Source organism: Ochotona curzoniae, unplaced genomic scaffold (assembly GCF_017591425.1).
Source record: "Ochotona curzoniae isolate NIBS_2020 unplaced genomic scaffold, NIBS_Ocur_1.0 scaffold_1037, whole genome shotgun sequence".
In the NCBI taxonomy this organism is placed as follows: domain Eukaryota; kingdom Metazoa; phylum Chordata; class Mammalia; order Lagomorpha; family Ochotonidae; genus Ochotona; species Ochotona curzoniae.
In genome coordinates, this window is record NW_024467083.1 from 30,824,296 (window position 1) to 30,848,381 (window position 24,086).

General features: G+C 45.4%; 1 protein-coding gene across 1 annotated transcript; it reads right to left on the bottom strand.

The window, feature by feature from the left end:
- Positions 1–631: 631 nt before the first annotated feature.
- Positions 632–23,896, bottom strand: THEM4 (thioesterase superfamily member 4). The gene is made up of 6 exons (XM_040998918.1): positions 23,746–23,896; positions 19,970–20,111; positions 14,818–14,974; positions 13,799–13,909; positions 4,396–4,520; positions 632–1,095 (listed from the first exon to the last, which is right to left on the bottom strand). The coding sequence occupies exons 1-6, from the start codon at positions 23,833–23,835 to the stop codon at positions 1,055–1,057; spliced, it is 666 nt and encodes a 221-aa protein (XP_040854852.1). The 5' UTR covers positions 23,836–23,896; the 3' UTR covers positions 632–1,054.
- Positions 23,897–24,086: the final 190 nt, after the last annotated feature.

A 24,086-nucleotide genomic window follows, 5' to 3' on the forward strand; every position in this document is an offset into this window, starting at 1 on the left:
CCTGTGGGAGGAAGCCTAGTAAGGTGTCAGAGGCTGGCCCTAAGCGGTTAGGCCCAAACAGGAAACTGTCTAGTTATCCAGCCCTTCAAAACTGGTTCAGCCCAGCCTTTCATCAGGGGAAGGAAAGAAAGACAAGAAAACAAAACCTAGAGAATCTATGGCTTATATTAGTGAGTACAATGCCTTCCAGAACATTCATCTCCCAACTTTTAGTTTTGTTGGAGGCTCCCTTGTAGATAAAGCCTTGATCTCAGGGTCTCATAAGGGGACCTTACCTGGAAACAGGGTCTTTGCAGAGGTAATCAAGCTAAAATGTAAGTAGGGGAAAATTTGGACACAGAGACAGATACACACAGGGAAAAGACGAGGTGGAGCCGCACAAAATGCCAAAGAGAAGATGGAAGCTTGCAGCGGCATTGTCTATAAACCAAGGCATGCCTGGGGCTGTGAGAGACAGGGGAGAATGAACTAGGACATGACCTTATTCATAGCTTGATTTCAAGTTTCTGACCTCCACAACTGTGGACATTCAGTTTTCTCTGGCTGAAGCCATCCTGGGTGTGGACCTGGATACAGAGCTCTTGCAGTGATGAAACACGACGAGGGTAGCAAGCTACGATGGCACAGCCTGTTAACAATGGCAGTGTTTATTTCTTAGAAACCCAGATGACAGCGTTGAGGTATTCATCCCTATAGGAACAAGTACAGGAAGTTTCCTACTCTGGCCAAAAAAGATGTGTTTGTTCAGATACAGCACAGCTAGCTTCGAGGCTCTCAACGGGCACCCATGCATGCGTGCGCATCTCCCCACGCCCCATGTGTCCATTCCTTTGCTTCATTTTCTACCATTTCTACATTTTCAGTAAAAGTTTCAACACAAGTCTTGTCTTCTGTCTGCAGCGGGGCACAACTCCGAGGGGCTCACATACATCTCAGGAGTCTGGGTTACGAGTTCGGAAGGTGGGAGGTGAGCCCCTGGCGTCCTGGTCCGGAGTCAGCAGTGTGGCTTCATCAGGAACTGGGAGGGCCCGACGTGGTGTGGATATCGCCAGGTTCATTTTGAACTTTTGTTGGGATCAGGTTTTACGAATAAGACTAAAATACAAAACAGGAGATGAGTGTAAGGCAGCCGGCTTCCATCTGGTGGGATGATTCCAAACACACAAAATGGGTTTTTGAAACATTCAATTTGTACCTTCTGTTTATCTGCCCGCTCTTATTTTCAGCCAAATTAAGAATTAATGTCTGACTATCACAGCACAGTACTACCTTCACTGCGGGAGGAGCACCAGGACTGGGGAACCAGACCCTCAGCTACTTGTCTACGTCATGGTTCATGACCACCTCCAAGCTGACTCACACCCGAACCATCTGGTGCCTGTGCGATACTGAAATGTTCAGCGAGACTGGGATTAAAACAACTATAGTCAGAAATGCAGTGTACTGGCTATGGACTCACTTATTCACGCTCTCCTTCTTGTTCCTTCTATTCATTCCTGCAAACCACTGTTATTCAGGGGGAAAGTGAATTTCTCAAAAACAAAACAAAACAAAACAAAAAATCACCCCAAAAGGGAATAATTTAAATAAATGCTACTATGCTTATCCATTTTAAAAGACAGATTTTTTGGAAAGGCAGAGTTACTCAGACAGGTCTTTGCTGCCTCCCTTTCCAAATGGCCGGGGCGGGGCAGGCCAGAACTGGAAGCCTGAACCTCCTCCAGGTCTCCCATTAGGACAGCAGGGCCCCAGGGCTGGGACACCTGCTCTTCCAGCAGGAAGCCGGATTGGATGAGACACTTCAGCGAGGGATGCCAGTGTCCCGAGTGGTAGCTTAACTCACAGCATCACAACGCTGTCACCTGTTTTTCATTTTTTCATTCTTTTGTATCTTTTTCTTTCCAATTTTTGGCCTTGACAAATTCACAAGGAATACACTACTCATTTCCGTGTCTCCTCCATCACTCTGCTTTTTCAAATAAATAAATCTAAAAAGTCTCTTCACAAAATCCTAGGTCACAGCTACTTCTAAGCAGATAGCTTGGATGGAAATCATAATTAGGCAGGGATAAAATACAGTTAAGATTCTTGAGTTTTTAATTTGATGGTAGGCCCCAGAGCATTTGCCTGTTACAGAATTGTAAAGGCAAACATACTAGAGCCATCATTCAATGGTGAGATAGGTGGGTACCTCATCTTACATCGGAGTGCCTGGGTTCAATTCCTGGCTTTGGCTTTTGACTGAAACTTCTTGATCATGCAAATCCTGGCAGGTGGAAATAATGGCTCAAGTAGTTCAGTCTTGGCGGGTTGGTGTTGTGGTGTAGTGGGTAAGGCTGCTGCTTGTGATTCTGGCATACGGGCACTGGTTAGTGTTCCAGCTGCTCCACTTCCTATCTAGCTCCCTGCTAACAGCCTGGAGAAAGCAGAGCAATGGGGCCAATGTCTGGGCCTTTGCTACCCTGGGTGAGGCTCCTGGCTCCTGGCTTTGGCCAGCCCAGCCCAGTCTTGGCCACTGTAGCTACCTGGTGAGTGAACTGGCAGATGGAAGATTTCTCTTGCTTTCCTTCTCTCTTCATAACCCAGACTTCCAAATAATTAAATAAACAATAAAAAAAGATAGCTGGATCCCTTTCACCCTTGTGGGGGACCTGGATTAAGTTCCTGGCTCCTGGCTTCAGCCTGGCCTAGCTCACATAAGGTAGCATTTGGGGAGTTAACCAGTGGATGGAAGCCGCATCTGTCTCTCTGTCTCTTAAAACAAGCATATAACTGAACAAATACATATCATTGGCTGTGTACAGTGACTGCATGTCCTATTTTAGGATTATGATGAATCTAGGGGCCAGCATTGAGGCTTGCAGGGTTAATCTACAGTCTGCATCCCACTTGGCCCTGGTTCGTGTCACACCTCTACTTCTGATCCAGGACTATGATTTAAAAAAAAAAAATTAAAAGATTTATTTATTTTTATTGGAAAGTCATAGATACAGGGAGGAGGAGAGACAGAGAGGAAGATCTTCTATCCAATGATTCACTCCCCAAGCTGCTGCAAAGGCCAGAGCTCTGCTGATCCAAAACCAGGAGCCTGGAGCTCTTCCGGGTCTCCCACGCGGGTGCAGAGTCCCAAGACTTTGGGCCATCCTCGACTGCTTTCCCAGGCTACAAGCAGGGAGCTGGATGGGAAGTGGGGCCGCTGGGATTAGAACTGGTGCCCATACGGGATCCCGGCATGTGCAAGGCCCAACTCTGGCTTTCAAATGAATAAACCTTGAACAAAACATGTATGTCCAAGGTATCCAGTTCTCACTTAATATCAATTCATTCTATTCCCCCTCCCCACTCCTATGACTCCTCTCTTCTAACAGTGTTAATCCGTGGGCTGTCACTTCTGCCAGCCCCAGGATACTTCACCCTCAATCTCTGAGGGCTCCTCACCCGGGCCGCTTTCTGTGGGATGCCCTGCGACCGGCCACTTCCCCGTGTGATCGCCTTCCTCACGGTACTCGGGCTCTGAGCGCCGAGTCACTCTGCTCACTCCTGGGCCCACCTCACTCAGTTCTTCCACATAATGGCTTTTCGAAATAATTAGGCAGGAAGAAATCAAGGATGAAGGAAAAGAGGAAGGTGATGGGAAGAGAACAGGGTGACCTTTTTCTACAGCAGTGATAATAGTCTTGCATCCTGTATTTCATTCCCATCTTAATGAGAGACTTTCACATCAAGGTTCCCTGTTCTTACTCATGGCACCACAACACTGCTTATGACATCATACCCCACCTGGTGTATTGTTCATGACATCTTACCCCACCCAGTGTAATGTTCATGACATCATACCCCACCCAGTGTATTGTTCATGACATCATGCCCCACCCAGTGTATGCCTAGATGGTGTTCGTTAACCAGTCTCTTACTGATGAATATCTGTATTTTGTCAATCTTTTGCTATTGCAAACAATACTGCAATACACATTACTGGAATGCTATAGGAATTTAATACACTGTAATTCTGTACCTGTTAATGGTCCTATAGCGTAAGGTCCTGGAAATGGACTAATGGATATATAATTTTGCAATTTTATCAGACACTGTCCGGTAAACATTTGCCAGCAATATATGAGAGGTCTTCAAAAAGTTCATGAAAAAACTATGTATAGTTTCAAATATTTTTTGCCCGAAAATAAGCTTATTTTAAAAACATCATTTATTCAGGAACTTTCTGAAGCACCCTTGCACAAAAAAATAGGTTTAATTTGTGCGACACGGAATTGGCAATTTCTGGGCACACGTAGGTTATAAATCAAACCAAACTGAAATAAAAAGCTCTAAACCAAATACAAAGCCCTCGCCAAACCCAACCCCAACCCCAACAGAGAGGTCGCGGCGGCTTCTTACGTGTCGCTTCTGTGTAGAGGGTCTTGTTGTCAACACTCCGAATATCACAGGAAACGAAATATTTCCTCCCTTCAATTTTATCAATTCGGCTGTTTATCACAACAACAGAATAAAGGGGGATGGGTCTGTAGAAAGAAAAACAAAACAAAAAAAAAACCCAAAAAATGATGGTCTTGTCAGGGCTACCGGAACATTGAGAAATGACAACGTATGTGAGTGGGGTGGAAGTTTTTATCTGGTGTCACTGCTTCGGGTGCTCCAGTCTCACGGCCTCTCGCGACCCCTCCTCCCCAGCCTTGGCGTTCTCAGGCACCACGGCCAAAGCTGCCCTTCCCGGCTTGCTGTAAAGACTTCAGCAGGGACTCTGGCTCTGTGACAGAGCAGCTGAGTCTGTGCAGATCCAGGGTGACGGGGGCCGACATCTTGGAATGGGTTTAGCTTCTGGCTGCTCCAGCCATTTGGGGAGTGAACCAGTGGATGGAAGATCTCTCTGTTCCACCCTCCCCCAACCCTGTAACTTGGCCTTGCAAATAATAAATCAGAAAAAATAAGAAAAAAAAGGACTTATTACAGAATATTTGATTATCATGAAGATTTCTCTATCGCTAACATTCTTTTATTGACTATTTTGTTATCTCAGCCTTTTCATTTTTAAAGCATTTATTTTTTGGAAAGTCAGAATTGCAGAGAGATCTTCCATTTGCTAGTTCATTCCTCCGATGGCTACAACAGCCAGTGCTGTACCTGGCAGGAGCCAGGAGCTTCCTCCTGGTCTTTCATGTGGGTGGAAGGGACCTAAACACTGGAGCCATTGGCTGCTGCTTTTTCCAGGCCAGGAATAGGGAGCTGGATGGGAAGATGGGAAGTGGAGCAGCTGGGACATGAACCAGCACCCATACAGGATCCAACTTCACAGGTGGCAGTTTCACCCGTAGGCCACAACACTAGTCCCTTCAGCTAATATTTAGTTTTTGCCTAAAGTACTTTTCTTTCCCCTTATATTTTTCTGTGGTTATGTTTTAAATCTTTCATATAAATCATTCCTAATTTTTCACATTTTAAAATGTAGTTCTGTCATCTTCCTTTGAACAGCCGATCAGGTCCATCTGCACCGAGTGTTACTAATGACTTCTTAGACTTGTCCGTGTTACCTTGTTTCAGCTGTTTCATTCATTTTTTCCAATCCATACCCTCCTCCCCCTCTCCCATAGTTGTTAAAAATCTGAGCTTTTCCCATTTACTTATTCATTTGGTTTTTAACCTTATAGTGTTTTGGACATTAGTTATACCCTCCTTGCCTCCTAATCACGCTTGCTTGTCACAGGGAGCTGTGAGGCTGCTTGAGCGCCGACAGCTAACTCCGTTCACCCTTTCCCGAACGTGCTCCTGTGGTGAGTCAGCTGTCCTATCGCTCATCCTCACAATGGCCGGAGCTGAGCCAACCTGAAGCCAGCAGCCAGAAGCTTCTTCCGGGTCTCTCACGTGGGTGCAGGGTTCCAAGACTTTGAGCCGTCCTGCACCCACGTGGGAGACAGGAAGAAGTTTCTGGCTCCTGGCTTTGGATTGGTTCAGCTCTGGCCATTGTGGCCACTTGGGGAGTGAACCACCATCGGATGGAAGATCTTCCTCTGTGTCTCTCTTTTTCTTTGTATATCTGATTTTCCAATCAAAAATAAATCTTTAAAAAATAAATAAAATAGGGCCCGGCGAGGTGGCGCAGTGGTTAAGGTCCTCGCCTTGCACGCCCGGGATCCCATATGGGCACCGGTTCTATCCCGGAAGCCCCGCTTCCCTTCCAGCTCCCTGCTTGTGGCCTGGGAAAGCAGTCGAGGATGGCCCAAGGCTTTGGGACCCTGCACCCGCGTGGGAGACCTGGAAGAGGCTCCTGGCTTCGGATCGGCATGGTATCGGCCATTGTGCTCACTTGGGGAGTGGATCATCGGATGGAAGATCTTCCTCTCTGTCTCTCCTCTCTGTATATCTGCCTTTCCAATCAAAAAAATAATAGAAATAAATCTTTAAAAATAAATAAATAAAATAAAATCTCTTTGTTGTCACCACCCCACAATTTCTCTAGATGTGGCTTGATTTGCACTTATCTTTGCAGGACATTCTGTGGTTTGTGCATTTGTGGATTTTCTTTAATTCTAGAAGATGCTCAATCATTACTTCTTCAAATACTGGATCACTTTCACTTTACTTACTGAGATGCTTTGACTTTTAAACAAGCACTTGGATTTTTAAAGGTTATGATATTAGGGTCTGTGGCAAACTTTTTGCTTTCTCTTTCTGTGACTTCATGTTTTATCTCTTGAGAGTTTGTTTGGAGGTTCTATACCCTTGCCTGAAGTCTGGTCCTCCTCTAGTGGGGAAGGTCCCCGCTCTGAGCATGCAGCTTTGGGAGGGAAGCACACAGACTGAGGGAGGAAGGGGACACTCGCCTAGCCAGCCAGATCAGCCGAATCAACCCTGGCGACCAGTGGGGTGACTAATGTCGCGGCCAGATCGCCTTCACATCCAATCTTTCACTTCATTAAACATTTCACACTTCACTGTTTCATTGCAAACTTTGATTATCATAGTGTACTGATTTCCTAGAGATCTAAATCTCTCACTGTTTCTGCTGATGCTTACTTCTGACTGATTTCCGTGTGTGTGTGTGTGTGTGTGTGTGTATATACACACACATGCTGTAGGATCTGCCTTGGAAGGAGCCACGTCCTTCAGCATTTCCTCAATACCACACTGCATGGAGAGTTCTATTTCAGAGCTTCCCACTTGGTCACAGAGACCTGAGCCCTGCAGCTGGCTCAGCTCCACTAGCAAGGAGTCACTGTAAGCCAAGTAAAATATCAGATATATGCAAAGATGACAAGTTGGCCTAATTTTTAAAAAAAGGGTTTATGTGAAAGAGTGACAGCGAGCACATGCGAGAGCAAGAGAGCAAGAGAGAGAGAGAGAGAGAGAGAGAGAGAGAGAGAGAGAGAGCGCTGCTCATCTGCTGGTTCACTTCCCAAGTGGCCACAGCAGCTGGGGTTTGGCCAGGCCAAAGCCAGACCCAGGAATAAAGGACCTGAGCCACCGCCTGCTGCCAGGCGTACTGACAAGCAGCTGCACGGAAAGCGGGGTAGTTGGGCTATGAACTGGTGCTCTGACACGGGATGTGGGCACAACAAGCAGCAGGCTCACCCCACGGCAACACTGCGAAGCCTGACTCGACCCCTAAACTCAACTGAACTGCTATCAAAATCAAACTTTTCTTTCTGGGTAGTTTGAAAAATGGACTCTAACATTCACCTGGTTCATTTAAGTGATACAGAAAGGTGACTGATGAGACAGCCAGTGCAATGACAGACTGTCCAAGTTAAAAACCTAAGGCTCAAGTGCAGATCGGGAGAAAAACATCAACATTACAGAGACTACTCCAGCTACCTTCACCCGCAGTGGGGAAGACTGAATTCTCCTGAAAGATCAGAAACAAGACAAGGATGCCTGTATTTGGGTCTTTAATAGGAATTGACAGTCGGGGAAATTGCCCAAGAAAAAGAAATAAAAGGTAACCAAATTGGAAAGAAGGAAGAGAAATGCTCTGTTTCTAGATGACAGCTTACATATAGAAAACGCGACGGGGCTACAACAATCAATAGAATAAATGAACTCTACCAAGTTAGGGGATATAAAATCAGTACACACTCAGTTTCACTGCTGTACACTAATAAAAAACAATCCAAAAAGGGTGTTTGGGAAACAATTCCATTTACAATAGCATTAGAAAGGATAAGACACTTAGGATAAAAAAATGAAGATGTGAAAGTCTGGTACGCTGAGCACCGATCAAAAACTGAAGGAGGTAAAGACAGAAAGCCATCCCATGAGGACGGATTAGAAGTTAATACAATGAAAGGGTCTACAGTGCTTAAAAAGCAATCTAGATTCAAGGTAATTCAAAAGCCCCACAGCATTTCCCTCCATACAAACAGAACACTATCCTGCTGTAAAAAAAGGCAATTTGGGCACAGGGTTAAACCTTGAGGACATCATCCAAGTGGAACAAAGCAGCCATAAAAACAAAAGATGGGATGATGCTACCCGTGCGGAGTAACTGCGTGTAAATACAAGACACAGGGCGTGTGAGAAGGAGGCATCAGTGTGACCTCACGACCTCAGGAAACGTGGGAAACTTTCCAGCTCTGACACGGAAATGACTCAACGCGAGGTCAAGCTGCCCAACGCCAGAACACACGTGACGTCATCCTAACAACGCTCTGGTCCTCAGCACCATCTTCCATTACAACAAACCAGAGGTCTTTGTACAGCAGCTATTTCATGTCTGGGCACAGTTGTGCTAGAAACAAAAACAAGCGTATCAGCAACAAGCATTCTTATTGATTCCTTGTTACGTGGCCAGATTCTGTTGTGCTTTCCAGGGGTTAATTCATTCACTGCTCTCAAGGACCCTGAATGCAGGTATCACTACCATCCTCTTTTACAAGATTAAGCAACAAAGCACAGAGGTAACTGACTTATTTAAGATCATACAGCTGGGCCCGGAGTGACGGCTCAACGGCTAAATCCTCATCTTGCAAGTGCCAGGATCCCATACGGGCACCAATTCGTGTCCCAGCTGCTCTACTTACCATCCACCTTCCTGCTTGTGGTCTGGGAAAGCAGTCGAGGACAGCCCAAAGACTTGGGACCTTGCACTTGTGAGAGAGACTAGAAAAAAAGCTCCTGGCTTTGGATTAGCTCAGCTCTGGCTATATATCTGATTTTTCCTTTTCAATATAAAAATAAATACATCCTAATTTTTTTTTTTTTTAAATGACACAGCTGAGAAAGTTGGGGGCCGACCAGGGCTGGCCGGGCCAGCTGGGTCATAGCACCTGCCAGCATATGTGAGAATTGGACTTGGGAGTAAGCAAGATAGAGATTATTTGGGGGTAGCCCTAACCAGACCACAGCACCTGCTGGTGTGCATAACTGGGATGGGGGCGGGCCAGGCCAGGTTAGCCACAGCGTCCACAGGCAGCCGTGAAAGGACTGGGGGAAAGTCAGCCCATTGGTCAGGTATGGCTTCTTTGGGGTTGCTCCACTAGGCTGTAGCACAGTGGGTCCTGGAAATGGGCTGTGCTGGACTGGGGCATAGTATGAGAGGGCTGGGGTGGGACTGCCAGGTAGCTGCACCCTATGATATGTGTATTGACTGGTATAGGGGACGGGCTGAACCTGACCCTGCACTGAGTGGTGCACATGAGAGCCAGGTTTGAAGACCTCTCAGACAGGGTTTCTTAGAGGGCTCCCCAGCTGGACCACTGTGCTTGAACCCCATCCACAGGGAAAGTCACAGCATGTGTGGTCTGACCCCAGAGCACCTGATACAGGACTGGGCTACGTCAGTTGCTGACTTCTGTGCATACTCAGATGCACAGGAAAGACAAGATAGCTAGCTCATCTGATAAAAGACGGCTTAAGAATCTCATCAAAAGATGGCAAGCAGGACATGTTGGACAACATTCCCGGCCAGGCTTTGCAGCAAGCTCCTAAGTCTGTGGATGGATGCACTGAGGTAGACATGACCAGAGAGCAGACCTTTAAGGATTCCATATTTCTGGTGTAATGAAGAACAACTTAGAACAATCACCACCACTGAAGTAGTACCCTCGAAACATTCCTTCCCAAACTGGGGTCTCCAAGGTAACATTAAACGATCCTCTCTGCCTGGGGTACTGACATAGTTTGGCAGCAAGGATCATTGCACTCACCCTGCACTCCCGCCCCATCCTAAAAGGAGAAAAGACAGAAACATTTGTTTTCCCCACCTTCCCCCACATCCTGCCGCTCTCCTCCCTCACCGGAAGTCCACAAGGGTCTGCAACCCCTCACCTAAGTAATCAACATTAAAATAAAACAAAGTCACACCGCAAGTGGCAAGTGTGGATTCCAACATGCTCTGAATCTGTCCGTGTAATTCTATGAAACAAAAGCATCTAAAAGACATTTGGATAGAACTGAAAGAATGAAGATGAAGCTAGAGACTCCAACAAGCCAAACATAAGCCTTACAAAGGGTGGTGATTACAGTTAACTACTTTATGGAAAGTCACCAATTCTTAGTAATTCTCAAAACAGGAAAAGTTAGCACAAGGAATGCAAAACTACATTCCCCCTTCTCCTTTATCTCTGGGCGATATTTCCCAAGACTCTGAGTGGCCGCCTGAAACCACGCATAGTGCTGGATCCGATACTGTCACGGTTTTCTCTTGTGCATGCATACCTATGGCATCCTTTCACCTTTTCACTTAAAGGAAGCACTTTCTGACTTCTCTCTGGCATTCGTGAATTGCCAACATCACTACCTCATACTCTGGGGTCATTACGAAGTAGAATCAGGGTAACTTGAACACAAGTACTATAACACCATGACAGCTGGTCCAAGAACCCAGGTGACCTCCCGATGACTAACAGGTGAGTAACGCGTACCGCGCAGAGATGTGGGCAAAGGGATGACTGTGCTTCTGGAGGGAGGGAGTGGCCTCCGCTGGAGTTCACTGCATTGCTCAGAATGGCAAGCCACGGAACACACATTCATCATTTCCACCGAATATTTTTTTAGACTGTGCAGTTTGCTCCTGATAACTGACACCACAGAAAGTGAAACTGCTCTACAGCGATAACAGTGACAGCAACAGAAAGCACGCCGCGAGTAAGTTTAGCTTTTTATGTAGTTTAAACATACCACACCAGTGCTGGCAAGCAAGCGTTTCTGAGGAAGTTATGTGTCTATCTTACAGGTATCTTACTCTCTGGAAACAATCGGAGGTATACACAGAGTTGGGGATGTGTATGGCTCAGGTGTTGTGAGGCTGCCTTCAAAGAATTCTGTCTGCACTTGCCACACATCAGCAAAGCACAAGGACTCTGAGCTGTAAGGTGTGGGTAGACTCAGCAAGAAGTCTTCCACATGTGAATCTAAGGGGCCGGAGAATCTCCACGAACTCATAGGAGACAGAGACATGGGCAACCTTTCACATCCTGATCAAGTCTATTACTGCTGCGACTACCCCAAAGTGCCTGAGGAGCAGGTGGAGCGCCAGGGGGTAAGCACATCTGTGGGCATTCACCTGATTTACACCCACGGATAAAACACCACCTAGGGATTGAGAGTCCTGCATGATCTCCATTTGACCTCCACTAGCCAACTGGAGAACTCGCAGGAAATTCAACAATTCCAAGAAATAGAGGCACTATACTCTAAACAGAAAGGATTCCAGAAAACAGGAAGCAGCTTCATAGAATGTAAGACAGATGGCTCCGCTCATGGGATTTCTCTGAATGACAACTACATGGCTTGTTTTCTGGGAGATAGGACCTCAAGTTGCCCATGCAATCAAATGGGATGTGTCTGACAGGTAAGTGGAAAGCTGAAGCAGAAAATGTGTGCCTGATGCTAACCAAAGGGAAACAACAGCTTATCAGGAAAGTTGGCGGCTTACAAAGTCCTTCTGACACAGGAAGGAAATTTTGACCATAGGAGAGGATTAGCCACATAAATTCAGGCTTCTGAGCAAATCGCCTTCACAGGCAAAAATGTGTCTCATCAAGAGTAAACTGGGGGGCCCGGTTCGTATCTTGGCTGTCCCACTTCTCTTCCAGCTCCCTGCTTGTGGCCTGGGAAAGCAGTACAGCCTTGGGACCCTGCACCTACATGGGAGACCTGGAAGAGGCTCCTGGCTTCTGGCTGTGGATCACCTCAGCTCTGGCTGTTGTGGCCTCTTGGGGAGTGAACCAGCGGATGAGCTCCTTCTCTTCCTTCTCTCTGTAAATTTGATTTTCTAATAAAAATAAATATACCTTTGGAAAAAAAAATAGAATGACCCAGCTTGATAGCCCAGAACCTATAAATCTGGCCAAACTGAGACGGTCTGACACAATCACTGGGATCCTAGGGAAGCTGCAAGAGCAAGTGCATCAACCTCATGGAAAGATCAGTGTTGGCATTCTGAAGATATTCATCAAACCCAGATTTAAAAAGACTGCAACAAAGTATAGATAAAACAGTAACTTCTGTAATTACTGAGCTAATTCTGCATTTGAGGCACTTGGAAGTTATCCTATTTATTGTAATTTATTGAGGCTTGTTATCCAAATTTATTGTAGTAGTATAACTTGGTTATGGTTTTAATTAGTTCTTTAGTATTTAAAACATCTGTAGCATATAACTGGGCCCAGTGCCACAGTCTAGTGGCTAACGTCGTTGCCTTACGCACGCCAGGATCCCATATGGGCACCAGTTCATATACCTGCAGCCCTGCTTCCCATCCAGCTCCCTGCTTGTGGCCTGGGAAAGCAGTCAAGAACAACCCAAAGTCTTGGGACCCTGCATCTGCATGGGAGACCTGGAAGAGGCTCCTGGCTTCTGGCTTTGGATTGGTTCAGCTCTGGCCATTGTGACCACTTGGGGAGTGAATCATTGGATGGAAGATCTTCCTCTCTGTGTCTCTTCCTCTCTGTATATCTGACTTTCCAATAAAATAAATAACCCTTTTAAAAAAACTGTACTGTATAATTTTGTTTTTTATTTATTTATTGATTGATTGTACTGTATAATTTTGTGAGAAATCCAGAATTCAGTTAGGAGACTCCAGACAAAAGCCAAGGATGAAACCAGCCATATTAAAGCTGGTAGGGAGGCGCTGGCGTGATGGCATACCTGACTAATCCTCTGCTTGTCAGTGCCAGCACCCAATATGAGTGCTGGTCTGTGTCCTGGCTGCTCTGCTTCCCATCCAGCTCCCTGCTTGTGGCCTGGGAAAGCAGTCAAGGACGGCCCAAAGCCTTGGGACCCTGCACCTGCGTGGGAGACCAGGAAGAAGCAGGAAGTAGAGCAGCCAGGACATGTACCAGCGTGCACAGGAGATCCTGGCGCTTGCAAAGCAAGGGTTTAACCACTGAGCCATCATGCTGGGCCCAATATCAAAATCATCTTACTGCTCTTTTATTTCTCTGAGTCATTATACAAAACTTGCACGTTTTGTTACCCAATGGATGTCCACGCTCTATCCAAATGTCCTGAATCCCTTTTTTCCAGCTACTCCGGGACTTTGAAATCTCAAGCTGTCTTCCAAGCTGTCCTCATCTTGCTTGTACTCTCTTGCCAGTTTCTTTTGGGATTACTTCCATAATAGTCCACTGCATAGAACTATGAGGGCACTTAAAGTGTGCAGAAAATCAAAATTAAAAGATATATTTATTTTGGTATACAAGAAAAAATCTGAAATCCAAGCATGTTTTTTTCATGTACTGCATTCTCCAGGGCAAAGACTCCTCAAATCTGTTGTTTCTAGATTTGCTGCTGAGGAATCTGACATGATCCCTAATGAAAAGTACAAAACGAATGAGTTTACCTTCTATAATCGATGTTCATATTGGCAGTCATGACAAATCCTCCGGTTACAAATACACATGAACCAGCAGTCATATCGATCATGGTCGCAATGGCACCTCCATGAACGTACCTAGTGATAACAAGAGAAACAGAGCAGTTCTGAAAACACAGACCATCCAACCTAAGATGGAGAAGTTACTCAAATATCTTCACACAATTTACTTAGGGAGAGGCCACTTCATTTTCAGAGAATTTCATGTCAAATACCCCTAAGTCCCAACTCCATTTTGTTCATAGCAAAAACAGTGCTGTTTTAAGCTTATATAATAAAACCTGTACTTAATTATCAGATCATAAGCATGCAAATCTAGAAAAAGTTCATCATGTTTTTCATTTTAAAAAGATTAAATGATTTATTTGAAAGCAGAATTAGAGCATCCTTCATCCCCTGGTTCACTCCCCAGTGCCCACAGCACTCAGGGCTGCAGGACATCAAAGCCAGGAGCTCAGAACTCCGGCCAGGCTTCTGACCCAAGTACTCATGACATCATCTGTTGCCTTCTCAAGTGCATTAGCCAGAAGCTGGACTGGAAGTAGTGTACTTGAACCACACTCCACGATGGGCTATGGATGTTCCAAGTACTAGTTTAATTTGCTGTGCCACAGAGCCCACCCTTAGTATGTTTCTATTAAATAAACCACATATATTCACTGATAAAAAATCTAGGAAATGCAGAGAAGTGTGTGTGTATCTATCTATCTATCTATCTATCTATCTATCTATCTATCTATCTATCTATCTATCTATCAGAAACCAGAAAGACCCATTATACTGCACCAATGATAAACCACTGCTAATACAGAATTGATACTCCTTCAAATTATACCTCCTTGCCCCATGTCCTTTCAGAACACATTACAACATTTTTCTCTGTCAGTCAGTACACATCCATCTCCATCACCTTGTCGGTGCCCTTCCTGTGGTCCATGGCTGTGCAGGGGTGTTTGACAGTCATGGCAGCAGGCTATGATTCTTACCCATGGTTTCCCTGCAGGTGAGGACCTGCTTGTAACAAGCAAACCATCCTTTTCTCGGTGTCATTGTGGAACAACACATATTCGAAGCCCATGCCTTCCTCGAGGCTTCTTGTGAACATCTGGGCCTTTGGGTCTCTCTCTATCTCAAAAACTGAATCTGCAGGGAAATGAGGAGAAGTGCATGGAGTGAGAAACACGTTGACAGAGTGAAACATGTGCACTCTGTACAAATGACACGTCACTGGGTCACTGCTGAAAATGTCAAAGGCACGGAATGGAACAGTAATGCCTCAAAGGAACAGTGTGCAGGGACTTTGCCCTTGGAGAATTAATAACCTCGTAAGGGATACACACATATGGAATCAAAACAAAGTCCTTCTCCACACATGGCAATCAGAAAATGTCATCTATAATGCTAACATAATACAGTGATAAGGTATAAACAGAAATTCTTCTTGGAATAAAGGGAGTTAAAGAAAATGAATAACATAATAACAAGGAAAATGTTTTTCTGGCAAACATGAATTTTACCTATTCATTACAATGAATCAGAAACATGCCCAATTCAGCCCAATATTCAATATGATTGTTACCTAAACTGAGAGAGAGATTCATCAGGATTCATGAAATTGAATTAGTGGGTTTTAATCAAACTTTAAAAAAATAAACAGAAGGGGCTGGCCTTGAAGCATAACTAGTACTCCATAAGGGTGTGCTGATTTGGGTCCCTGCTGCTCCATTTCCGATCCAGCTTCCTGCTAATGCGCCTGGGAAAGCAGTGGAAGGTGGCCCAAGGGCTTGGGTCCCTGCCATCCACGGGAACTAGAAAATTCTGAAAGATGAGTTTTGGGGGTCCCTGAACAAGTAAGCAGGAAAGAAAAGATGGTGGTTGAAAAACAGGCCACCTACAAGATTGGCAGTGATTCATAACTGTTGAAATATCAAAAACCACTTGAGCAAGAACCTCAGAGCATACCCTACATCTGGGACCTGGGGAGGGTGGGAAATTGGGTGGGCCTTCTCCCTTAATACCCCCCTTTAAACATGAAGGAAACAATCTGGAAAAATAATAGTCTTACCCACTTAAAAAAAAAAGATTAGATCCCTCCCCCACCAAAAAATAAAATAAAAAAAAAAAAAGAAAGAAAGAAAAACAGGCCACCTAAATGTATAGATGTGGAGGTTGTGCTATTTGTGATGATAAGGCTCAATACACTGGAGTAGTGTGTGGCTGGGCCTGGGGGAAAGGTCACAGGCAAGAAGGGGCCACCAAGTGGCTGCTGGAGTTGCTGACAATGGTGAAGGGAGCTGCTGAAACACCCAAAGGGAGAGAGGTGAGTAGATGACACCGTTAAACAGAGGGGGGGACGAGCAGGTGATAGGTAATATTTAAACCTTAAAGGAACAGGAGGTTTTCTAAGATGAGGAAGAAGCCATTGCTGGAAAGCAGAGAGTGGTAGCAAAGAGGAATTCAAACTTCTTCTTGATTCTGACAGGGTTTCAGTTAAGAGAGAAGTGGGGAGTTACATGGGGGAAAGGCCAAATGGCATGAGAATGAAAACTCTGAAACATATTGACGTTTAAGGAACAGACAGAAGGAGAGTAGGGACATGGGTTAAAGAGGTTTATGAAAGTCAAAGAAAATGATTTCAAGAAGAATGAGAACATAAGTACAGCATAGAGCCGTTAGGGAAAGCCAGACAGCACTGGAGAAGGACAATTAATTGTGTGATGTGGTGACACTTAAAATGGAATCAGTATTATAAATTACTTCATGTTAACTAAAAAATAGTTTCTAAGTAACTTAAAGCAACTGTAGCTGTTTGTTGAATATATAAATATTACATGCTGTATAGGAAACCACAAACGCTTTTATAGGCTGACTCTAAAAAATGAAGACTGGATTAAATAAATATAAAACAAATCTTAAGGCTCGATAAGTCAGCCGCACTGAGACAAACAGTTCACGTGTGAGTCACAGTATGCTAGCTGATTTAGAGTGGACAGTGTGACGTGGATCCTACTCTCCCTGGACAAATCTTCATTTGAGTTTCAAACTTAATTCTGGGAAATATTCACTAAGAAGGATTCTAGCAGATTAGCACATACCCCAAGAAAAGCAACCAGGGAGAAAAGCTCAAAAAGAACAGAGCAGTTTGGCCCAGCAAAGAACTGGCAGGTGCAGAGGAAAGAGAGGTGAATATTGAGTTTTCCATGCAAAAGGAACGGGAAGCAGAAGGGTTGTGCTTATCCTGTGTGCTCCTGGACAGCAGAGTTCCATGAATGGTTGCTATGCTTTGATTAGGAAGTTCCTCCCCTCAAACACACACACAAATTTGATCACCATTGTGGCGGTATTGGAAGATGGAGCCTTTAACAGGTGACCAGGGCATTAACAAGGATGAATCTCTCATGAAAGTGGGTTGCATCTCACAACAGTAAGATCTTGTTCTAGCAGGACTATAAGGCCTGTCAGGGTTGGGAAGGAGGAGGAAGGTAGATAGGACGTGGGGGGGAATAGATGATGCAATCATGCCAGGAGACTACAATACCCAGAAGCCCCTGCCTGGACCGGAAGTGATGTATGGACCCACCAGGCCTGAGGAAACCTATTAGTACTCATATTACCATGCCCCTGACTGAAAATGTGCTCGATAAACATTCAGAAAAGAGGCTGATGATGACTCCAAAGGCGAAAGAGGAACAAGTATTGGAGTGTGAGAATAATTGTGATGGTCCCTTGCTATCCTCAGAATCTGTTTCTGTTTATTCTGATTCGATTTATTTAGTCTACTTGTTTCAATTATTACCCACACTTATCAAGTGCTTTAAATCAGTAGGTCCTGAGCCGGCACTGAGGAGTAGTGGATAAAGGTGCCAGGTGCAATTCTGGCATCCCTTATGGGCACCAGTTCATATCTCAGCTCCTCCACTACTAGTCCAGCTCCCTGCTAATGGCCTGGGAAAAGAAGCTGAGGATAACACAACTGTTTGCGTCCTGCCACTCAGGTGGGAGAACCTGACTCCTGGCAAGAATCCCAATTAGTCATTAACCACATCTTTCGTTTTTTTTTAAAAAAAGATTTTATTTGAAAGGCGAAGTTACACAGAGAAGGGCAGACACAGGTAGAGAAAGAGAGAGAAAGATCTGCTGGTTCACTCCCCAAATGACTGCAATGGCTGGAGCTGAGCTAATCCAAAGCTAGGAGCTTCTTCTGGGTCTCCTACGAGGTGTAAGGGCCAAGGATTTGAGTCATTCTCGGCTGCTTTCCCAGGCCACAAGCAGGGAGCTGGATGGGAAGTGGAGCAGCTGGACATGGACTGGCGCCCATACGGGATGCTAGCGTCACAGGCATAAACTTAGCCTACTATACCATGGCACTAGCCTCCATTATAGCATCTTCCAGAATGGTAGGTGAGGGCAGGCATTATTAACTCTCAGCTTTTGGAAGATGTTTACTGTTTTTCAGGTACTACTCACAACAGGAAGAAATAAAACAGAGAAACCTCTGCCCTCATTGAACTCAAGATGAGAGAGAAGCCATTACACAGATAAAACATTGAAGTATCAGATGGGTGATTGTTATGGGAAAAACTAAACACATCTCACATGGATATTATTAGGTCAAAGAAGCTAACTTAAAAATGACTCCATCCTGAATTATTCTAGTTATAATCCTATAACATTCTGGAACAGGTAAAATTGGAGGTAGTAAAGAGAACAGAGAGGGAATAGTGGGTACAATACAGGATTTTTAGGGTAGTGAAACAGTATGATATTATAATAAATGATACAAGGAATCACATACTTGTTAAAACCCATGGAAAATGCACATATGCCATAGAGTGCATACTAATATAAACATTGGAATTCTGTATTTTCTGTTTATTTTTATATAAACTTAAAACTGCTGAAAACAAAAAGTGTATTCATTAAGACCAAAAATTTTTTAGAAATCCCCAGAGAGCTAGGACTGACATGTGTAAGCATTGTGTGTGTGTGTACTGCATGTGTGTGTTACAGAGTAGGGTAGCCTTCAGGGCTCAGAGATGAGAAGATGGTGCAGGTGTCTTAAGCTTCTCAATGATTGACCCAAATATCGGATAAAGGAAAAATGAGATTAGGAATGACATGAGCAAGATAGGGAGGTGATGAGGTAGTGGGAGGGTAAAGGCACTCTGGGAACTTGTCACTCTTGTTGATGGTGGTTAAGAATGCCATGGTGGCCCAACACAAGGGCTCAGTGGCTAGATCCTAGCCTTGCATGTGCCAGGATCTCATATGGGCACTGGTTTGCATCCCGGTTGCTCCATTTCCCATCCAGCTCTGTGCTTGTGGCCTGTGAAAGCAGTAGAGGACAGCCCAAAGCCTTGGGACCCTGCACTTGTGTCGGGAACACAGAGGATGCTCCTGGCTCCAGATCAGCTTAGCTCCAGCCATTGCAGCCATTTAGGGAGTGAATCAGCAGATGGGAGAACTTTCTTTGTCTCTTCTTCTCTCTAAATCTGCCTTTTCAATAAAAACAAAGCTTTTGGAACAAAACAAAACAAAAACTGCATTCTAACTTTGGCATTCTTCTTTTTAAGATTTATTTATTTATATTGGAAAGGTTGATTTACAGAGAGGAGGAGAGACAGAAAGAACAATCTTTTATCTGCTTGTCCCTTCCCCAAGTGGCCATAACCGGAGCTGAACTGAGCCGATCTGAATCTAGGAGCTAGAAGCTTCTTCCAGGTCTCCCACCTAGGTGCTGGGTCCAAGGACTTGGGTCATTCTCTACTGCTTTCCCAGGCCACAAGCAGGGAGCTGGATAGGAAGTGGAGCAGCCAGGACATGAAATGACACCCTTATGGGATCCTGGCACTCGCAAGATGAGGATTTAGCCACCCAGCCATTGTGCCTGGCCCATGAAAACAGTCTTATTCTTAACAATGGGTTTTATGTTCTCTCACACTCTGTAAAATTAACTGAGACTCCTGGCCTAAAAACTGGGGACTAGAGAGGTCCCACATTTGGATTCCTTGCCTCTTAAAGCAGCAGCGAGTGCTTCGGTCTGCTCTGACAGTTGATATTCCATTATTTTTGACGGAATGTGGCTGTTTCTACCAAGAAAAAGATTGTTGCAGTTTTGAATCCTTGGAGTAGACTTACGTCTATAAGAAGGCAAACGTTTCCAGGAGCCATCTTCACATTTCTTCATGAACTGGTCAAAGAGGAGTCTTATGTCCTTGTTCCAGCTGGGGTTGGGGAGAGAATAGTCCCTCAGAGTGTCTTTCTCAGAAGAAAATAACCTCTACAAGACAGAAGAAAAAGTAGAGCAGTGGGAGATGCAGTCCCGGTTGGTAAGGTATTCTCCCAGTTTTCAACAACAACAATCTTGTTGCCTTTCTTCTTTCCAGAAGACAGTTATTGTTCAATAGAAGGGAATTTCAGGGATAACCTGGTCCACCTTTCTAGGGAGAAACCGGACACAGAGGGTGAAGGATTTGCCACTCTCACCCAGCCATCTATCAGCAGAGCCAGCCTTAAGCCCCCATCTGCTTTTTCACCAGCTTTAATCAAGCACAGACGCCATCAGGCACTGGCAATCAGGACAGAGGAAGGACGGACGTTATCCTCAACGTAAAAGTGCTCCTGGAGGGGTATGCCAGGATGCTGGAGGACAAGGGAGGCCTGCTCATTTCAGACTTGATGTTCTGAGAGAGGTTCTTTGCTTGAATACTGATTAGATAGGGAGAAATTAGCTGGCTGCAAAGGACATTGTGGGCAAAGGGTTGCTCTGTATAAGTAGCATGAAACAGACTGGGTGGATACAGAAGATGAAGTTGAGGTCCAAAGCTAGGCACTGTCACACTGCGGAGAGGCCGGCAAAACCCAACACTAAGCTAACTGGTTTAAGTTATAACAAAGTGAAAACTTAAACAGCAGAGCTCTCTAAGGCATTTTGGTCTGGGAAGTGACATGATTAGTATCCTTTTATGGACTACTAAAACACAGCTCATTGGAGACTTGTAGAAATTAGAATCATTCCTTTACCTCTGGGCTCTTCGACCTGATTTTAACTTTCAAAGTGTGCAACTCAGCTAAATCTAATCAACCCTTCTGAGCTCGACTCTGTGCCTTGGATCTACACCAGGGACAGATGAGACAGACAGAAGACCTACTCCTGCCTTGAAGTGTTCATAGTCTCAGATGGAAAATACACAATAGAAATGGAAACACATACAGAAGCAGTGACTTAAGGAAAGCCTCAAAAAGACAGTATGATTACTTAAGGACAAAAAATGCTGAGAGGGAGTGGGGATGCCCAGAGGAATGAAACATGGGAGCTGCCGGGACCACAGCTTTCAGACCTATAGATGCAAACAGAGCAGAAGCAGCAAGGTATGCATGCTGGAGTAGACTCTGGTTCTAAGGCAGGACCTCAGATTTCCTCCTCAATGGCAATGCTTCCAAAGACCATTAGGAAGGACTAGGTTTAATACAGCAGAAGGACAAAGATATACATAATCTGAAATATTTTACATAGTATTACATGACGCACATATATATCTGTGATTTTACAAATGTTATTCTTCAGGATGAAGCTAATGGAAGAAAGGGAGTCTTTAAAGAATTATGAAGGTGGAACTGAATGATAAAATGCCTTTTTTCATTGTGGGGAGCCTTAAGCAGTCTGAAGAAAGGGAGTAACACAAACCTAAGATTCAGAAATATCTAGTGTAAACAAAGCGGCAAGAAGCAATGGTAGTGAAGTTGGCTGAAAGATGACTGCAAAGGTCCAAGTCAGGTACACTTAGAATGAGAAGCAGACTCACAGAGAAGACGACAAGGTTTACGAGACGTTTTAGACATCAGGGCCAAGGCATGTGGAGGGCCACTGACTCTAGAAGAGAAAGCAGAGGTTCTTGAGTGATTGTCAAGTAGTGGCCTCAAAGATCGAAGTGGACAGATGCAAAGATTTTTGTTGTAGGAGTGTGTGGGTGAGGAAGAACAAGAGAGGCATTAATTTTAGTTTAGAGTGGGTATGGCCTAGCGTGATGGCTCAATGGCTAAATCCTCACCTTGCAAGTGCTGGGATCCCATATGGGCTCCAGTTAGTGTCCTGGCTGCTCCACTTCCCTGCTTATGGCCTGGGAAAGTAGTACAGGTCAGCCCAAACAAAGCCTTGGGACCATGCACCCACATGGGAGGCCTGGAAGAAGCTTCTGGCTTTGGTTGACTCAGTTCAGCTCCAGCTGTTGTAGCCATTTGGGGAGTGAACCAGAGGATACAAGGTCTTTCTGTCCGTAAATCTGACCTGCCTTTCCAATAAATATATATACATCTATTTCTTTTTTAATTTGGAGCATATTGAATTCGTTACTCTAGGTGTTAACTGTGGAAAATTAAAATTAAGAAAGTTTCACTTCCACAAGATATACTGCAATGTGCATCTCTACTCCCGAATAAAAGATGGACTCCCAGTGAAACTGTTCAATGGCTCTTTGACGATAGGATGCTGGACTTTCTACCACTGTCTATGCCTACAATTCCATGACTCACTTAAACAGCAGAAAGATGGACCTGTGACTGCTGTGGAAGCACTGTACTACTGTAATATAGGGTTAAAATGGGAGGAATGGGGGAGCAAAAGGGAAAATCCTTGAGAATAAGAAACTGTATCATGAAAAATAAAAATTAGAAAAATGAAAAAAGTTTCACTTCAAGGAGGTGAGAATTAAGAGATGCTTACAAAGTAAGTGCTCTTGTGAATTCAAAGCAAAGACTGTACAATGAGGGACACTTGCTGGCATACCCTTCATTATCTTTTGTTGCTTGGAATAAAGGAAAGGTCTTGCTTGATCTTTATACATTTATAAAGCAGGACTCATTAAGAAGCTTTATGACTTTTTGCTTTCACATGTCTCCCCTTTTAAAAATTAAGTTACTAAGCAAAACAGCATGTTTATAAAGACTGTAAATACTAACAGTTAAGCAGCCAACAGAGATCACAAGGCACATCATGTAATTAAAGAGAAACGAATCTATCTGCATGTTTACAAGATTAACTTTAAGGCGGTCTCTTTTCCAATGGGCAAGATGGTACATGATTGGTGACCAATCTACGCTCGGTATTTTCAAGGAAAAGCTGCACTAGCTTCCAGCCATCCAAAGCCCTTTTCCAGTTGCTGGTTTTTGTTTTTTTTTTCCTGCTTCCTTAGTGTTTTATTACAGCACGTGGTCCACACCTAACTTTAATTTTACAACCTGTCTTGTCTTGGCAAACTGGATTGCGAACTCCTTGGGGATGGGGTTGTTTCTCACCTGTCTGTCATCAGTAGCCCATGATAGCTCCCAGTACCGAGGCTTAACTAATATGAATCAAGGACGCCAACCAGGGACAGGAGGGGTAATAGTCATGTAATGCTAGATCTCCAGACATTAAGATCATCACTTCCCTCGCCTTATCTTTATCTTATAACACAGCAGGAAAGGTGAGGAAAATGGCTGAGAGTCTGATTCTGGGAGAAGCAGAAGCCTTGTATCCATCTCCAGAGCTGATCGCCATCATCAGAAACAAGACACGCCAGGGACTCGCCGGCCGAGCGGATGGCCGAGGTTCCATCTCTGCCCTGGCTTTCCCGGGCGACCTGTCCTCTGCCCTGGCTTTCCCGGGTGACCTGACCTTCTCTGCCCCGGCACACCCGGGCTGACCCTCGTCCCGCGTCCCGCGTCCCGCGTCCCGCGAGATGCTTCCCGACTCAGTCCCATCGGCGTTCACATTTCTCCCGCCTCGCCCTCAAGCCTCTCCCAGTCCTTGTGGCGGGCGCCGCCGTTCGTTTTCAGAAAACGGAACTTGGGCTGGTCCAGGCCGGGACCACCCCAGGCTGGTGGGGGCTCAGTCCCGCCGTGCGCCCCGGGCCCGCGCCGCTCCCTGCACTCACCAGCGCCGGGCCCGGCGGGCTCGCAGGCCAGTGCGCGCGTCCCGGCAGGGCGCTCAGGGCGCGCAGGCGCGCGGCGCAGCTCCTCAGCATGGCTCCGAGCTCCGGCTCCCGCGGCCGCCAAGTCCAGGCGCTGCCGGACACACCGGCTGCCCGGCCAGGGCGCAGGGCGCAGGGCGGAGCCTGGCCTCCCGGGCGTGCGGCAGGCGGGGCCTCGCCCAGGCGTCTTCCGTTCGCCTTCAGGCCTCACAGCCCCTCAATTCCGGGAGGCTCTGCGCCCTGGCTGGCTGAAAAGCCGACTGGGTAGAGCGACAGGGGCACCCCGGGTCGCCGCCGTGGACCGG

Excerpts from the sequence above, each read along its gene's own strand:
- THEM4 (XM_040998918.1), bottom strand. The coding sequence starts at position 23,835 with ATGCTGAGGAGCTGCGCCGCGCGCCTGCGCGCCCTGAGCGCCCTGCCG. Across the intron at positions 14,975-19,969 it reads ACGTTTGCCTTCTTATAGAC|ATTCAGTTTTTGAGATAGAG; the intron begins GTAAGTCTACTC and ends ATTTCCCTGCAG. Across the intron at positions 1,096-4,395 it reads CCTCTACACAGAAGCGACAC|TCTTATTCGTAAAACCTGAT; the intron begins GTAAGAAGCCGC and ends TTTGTATTTTAG.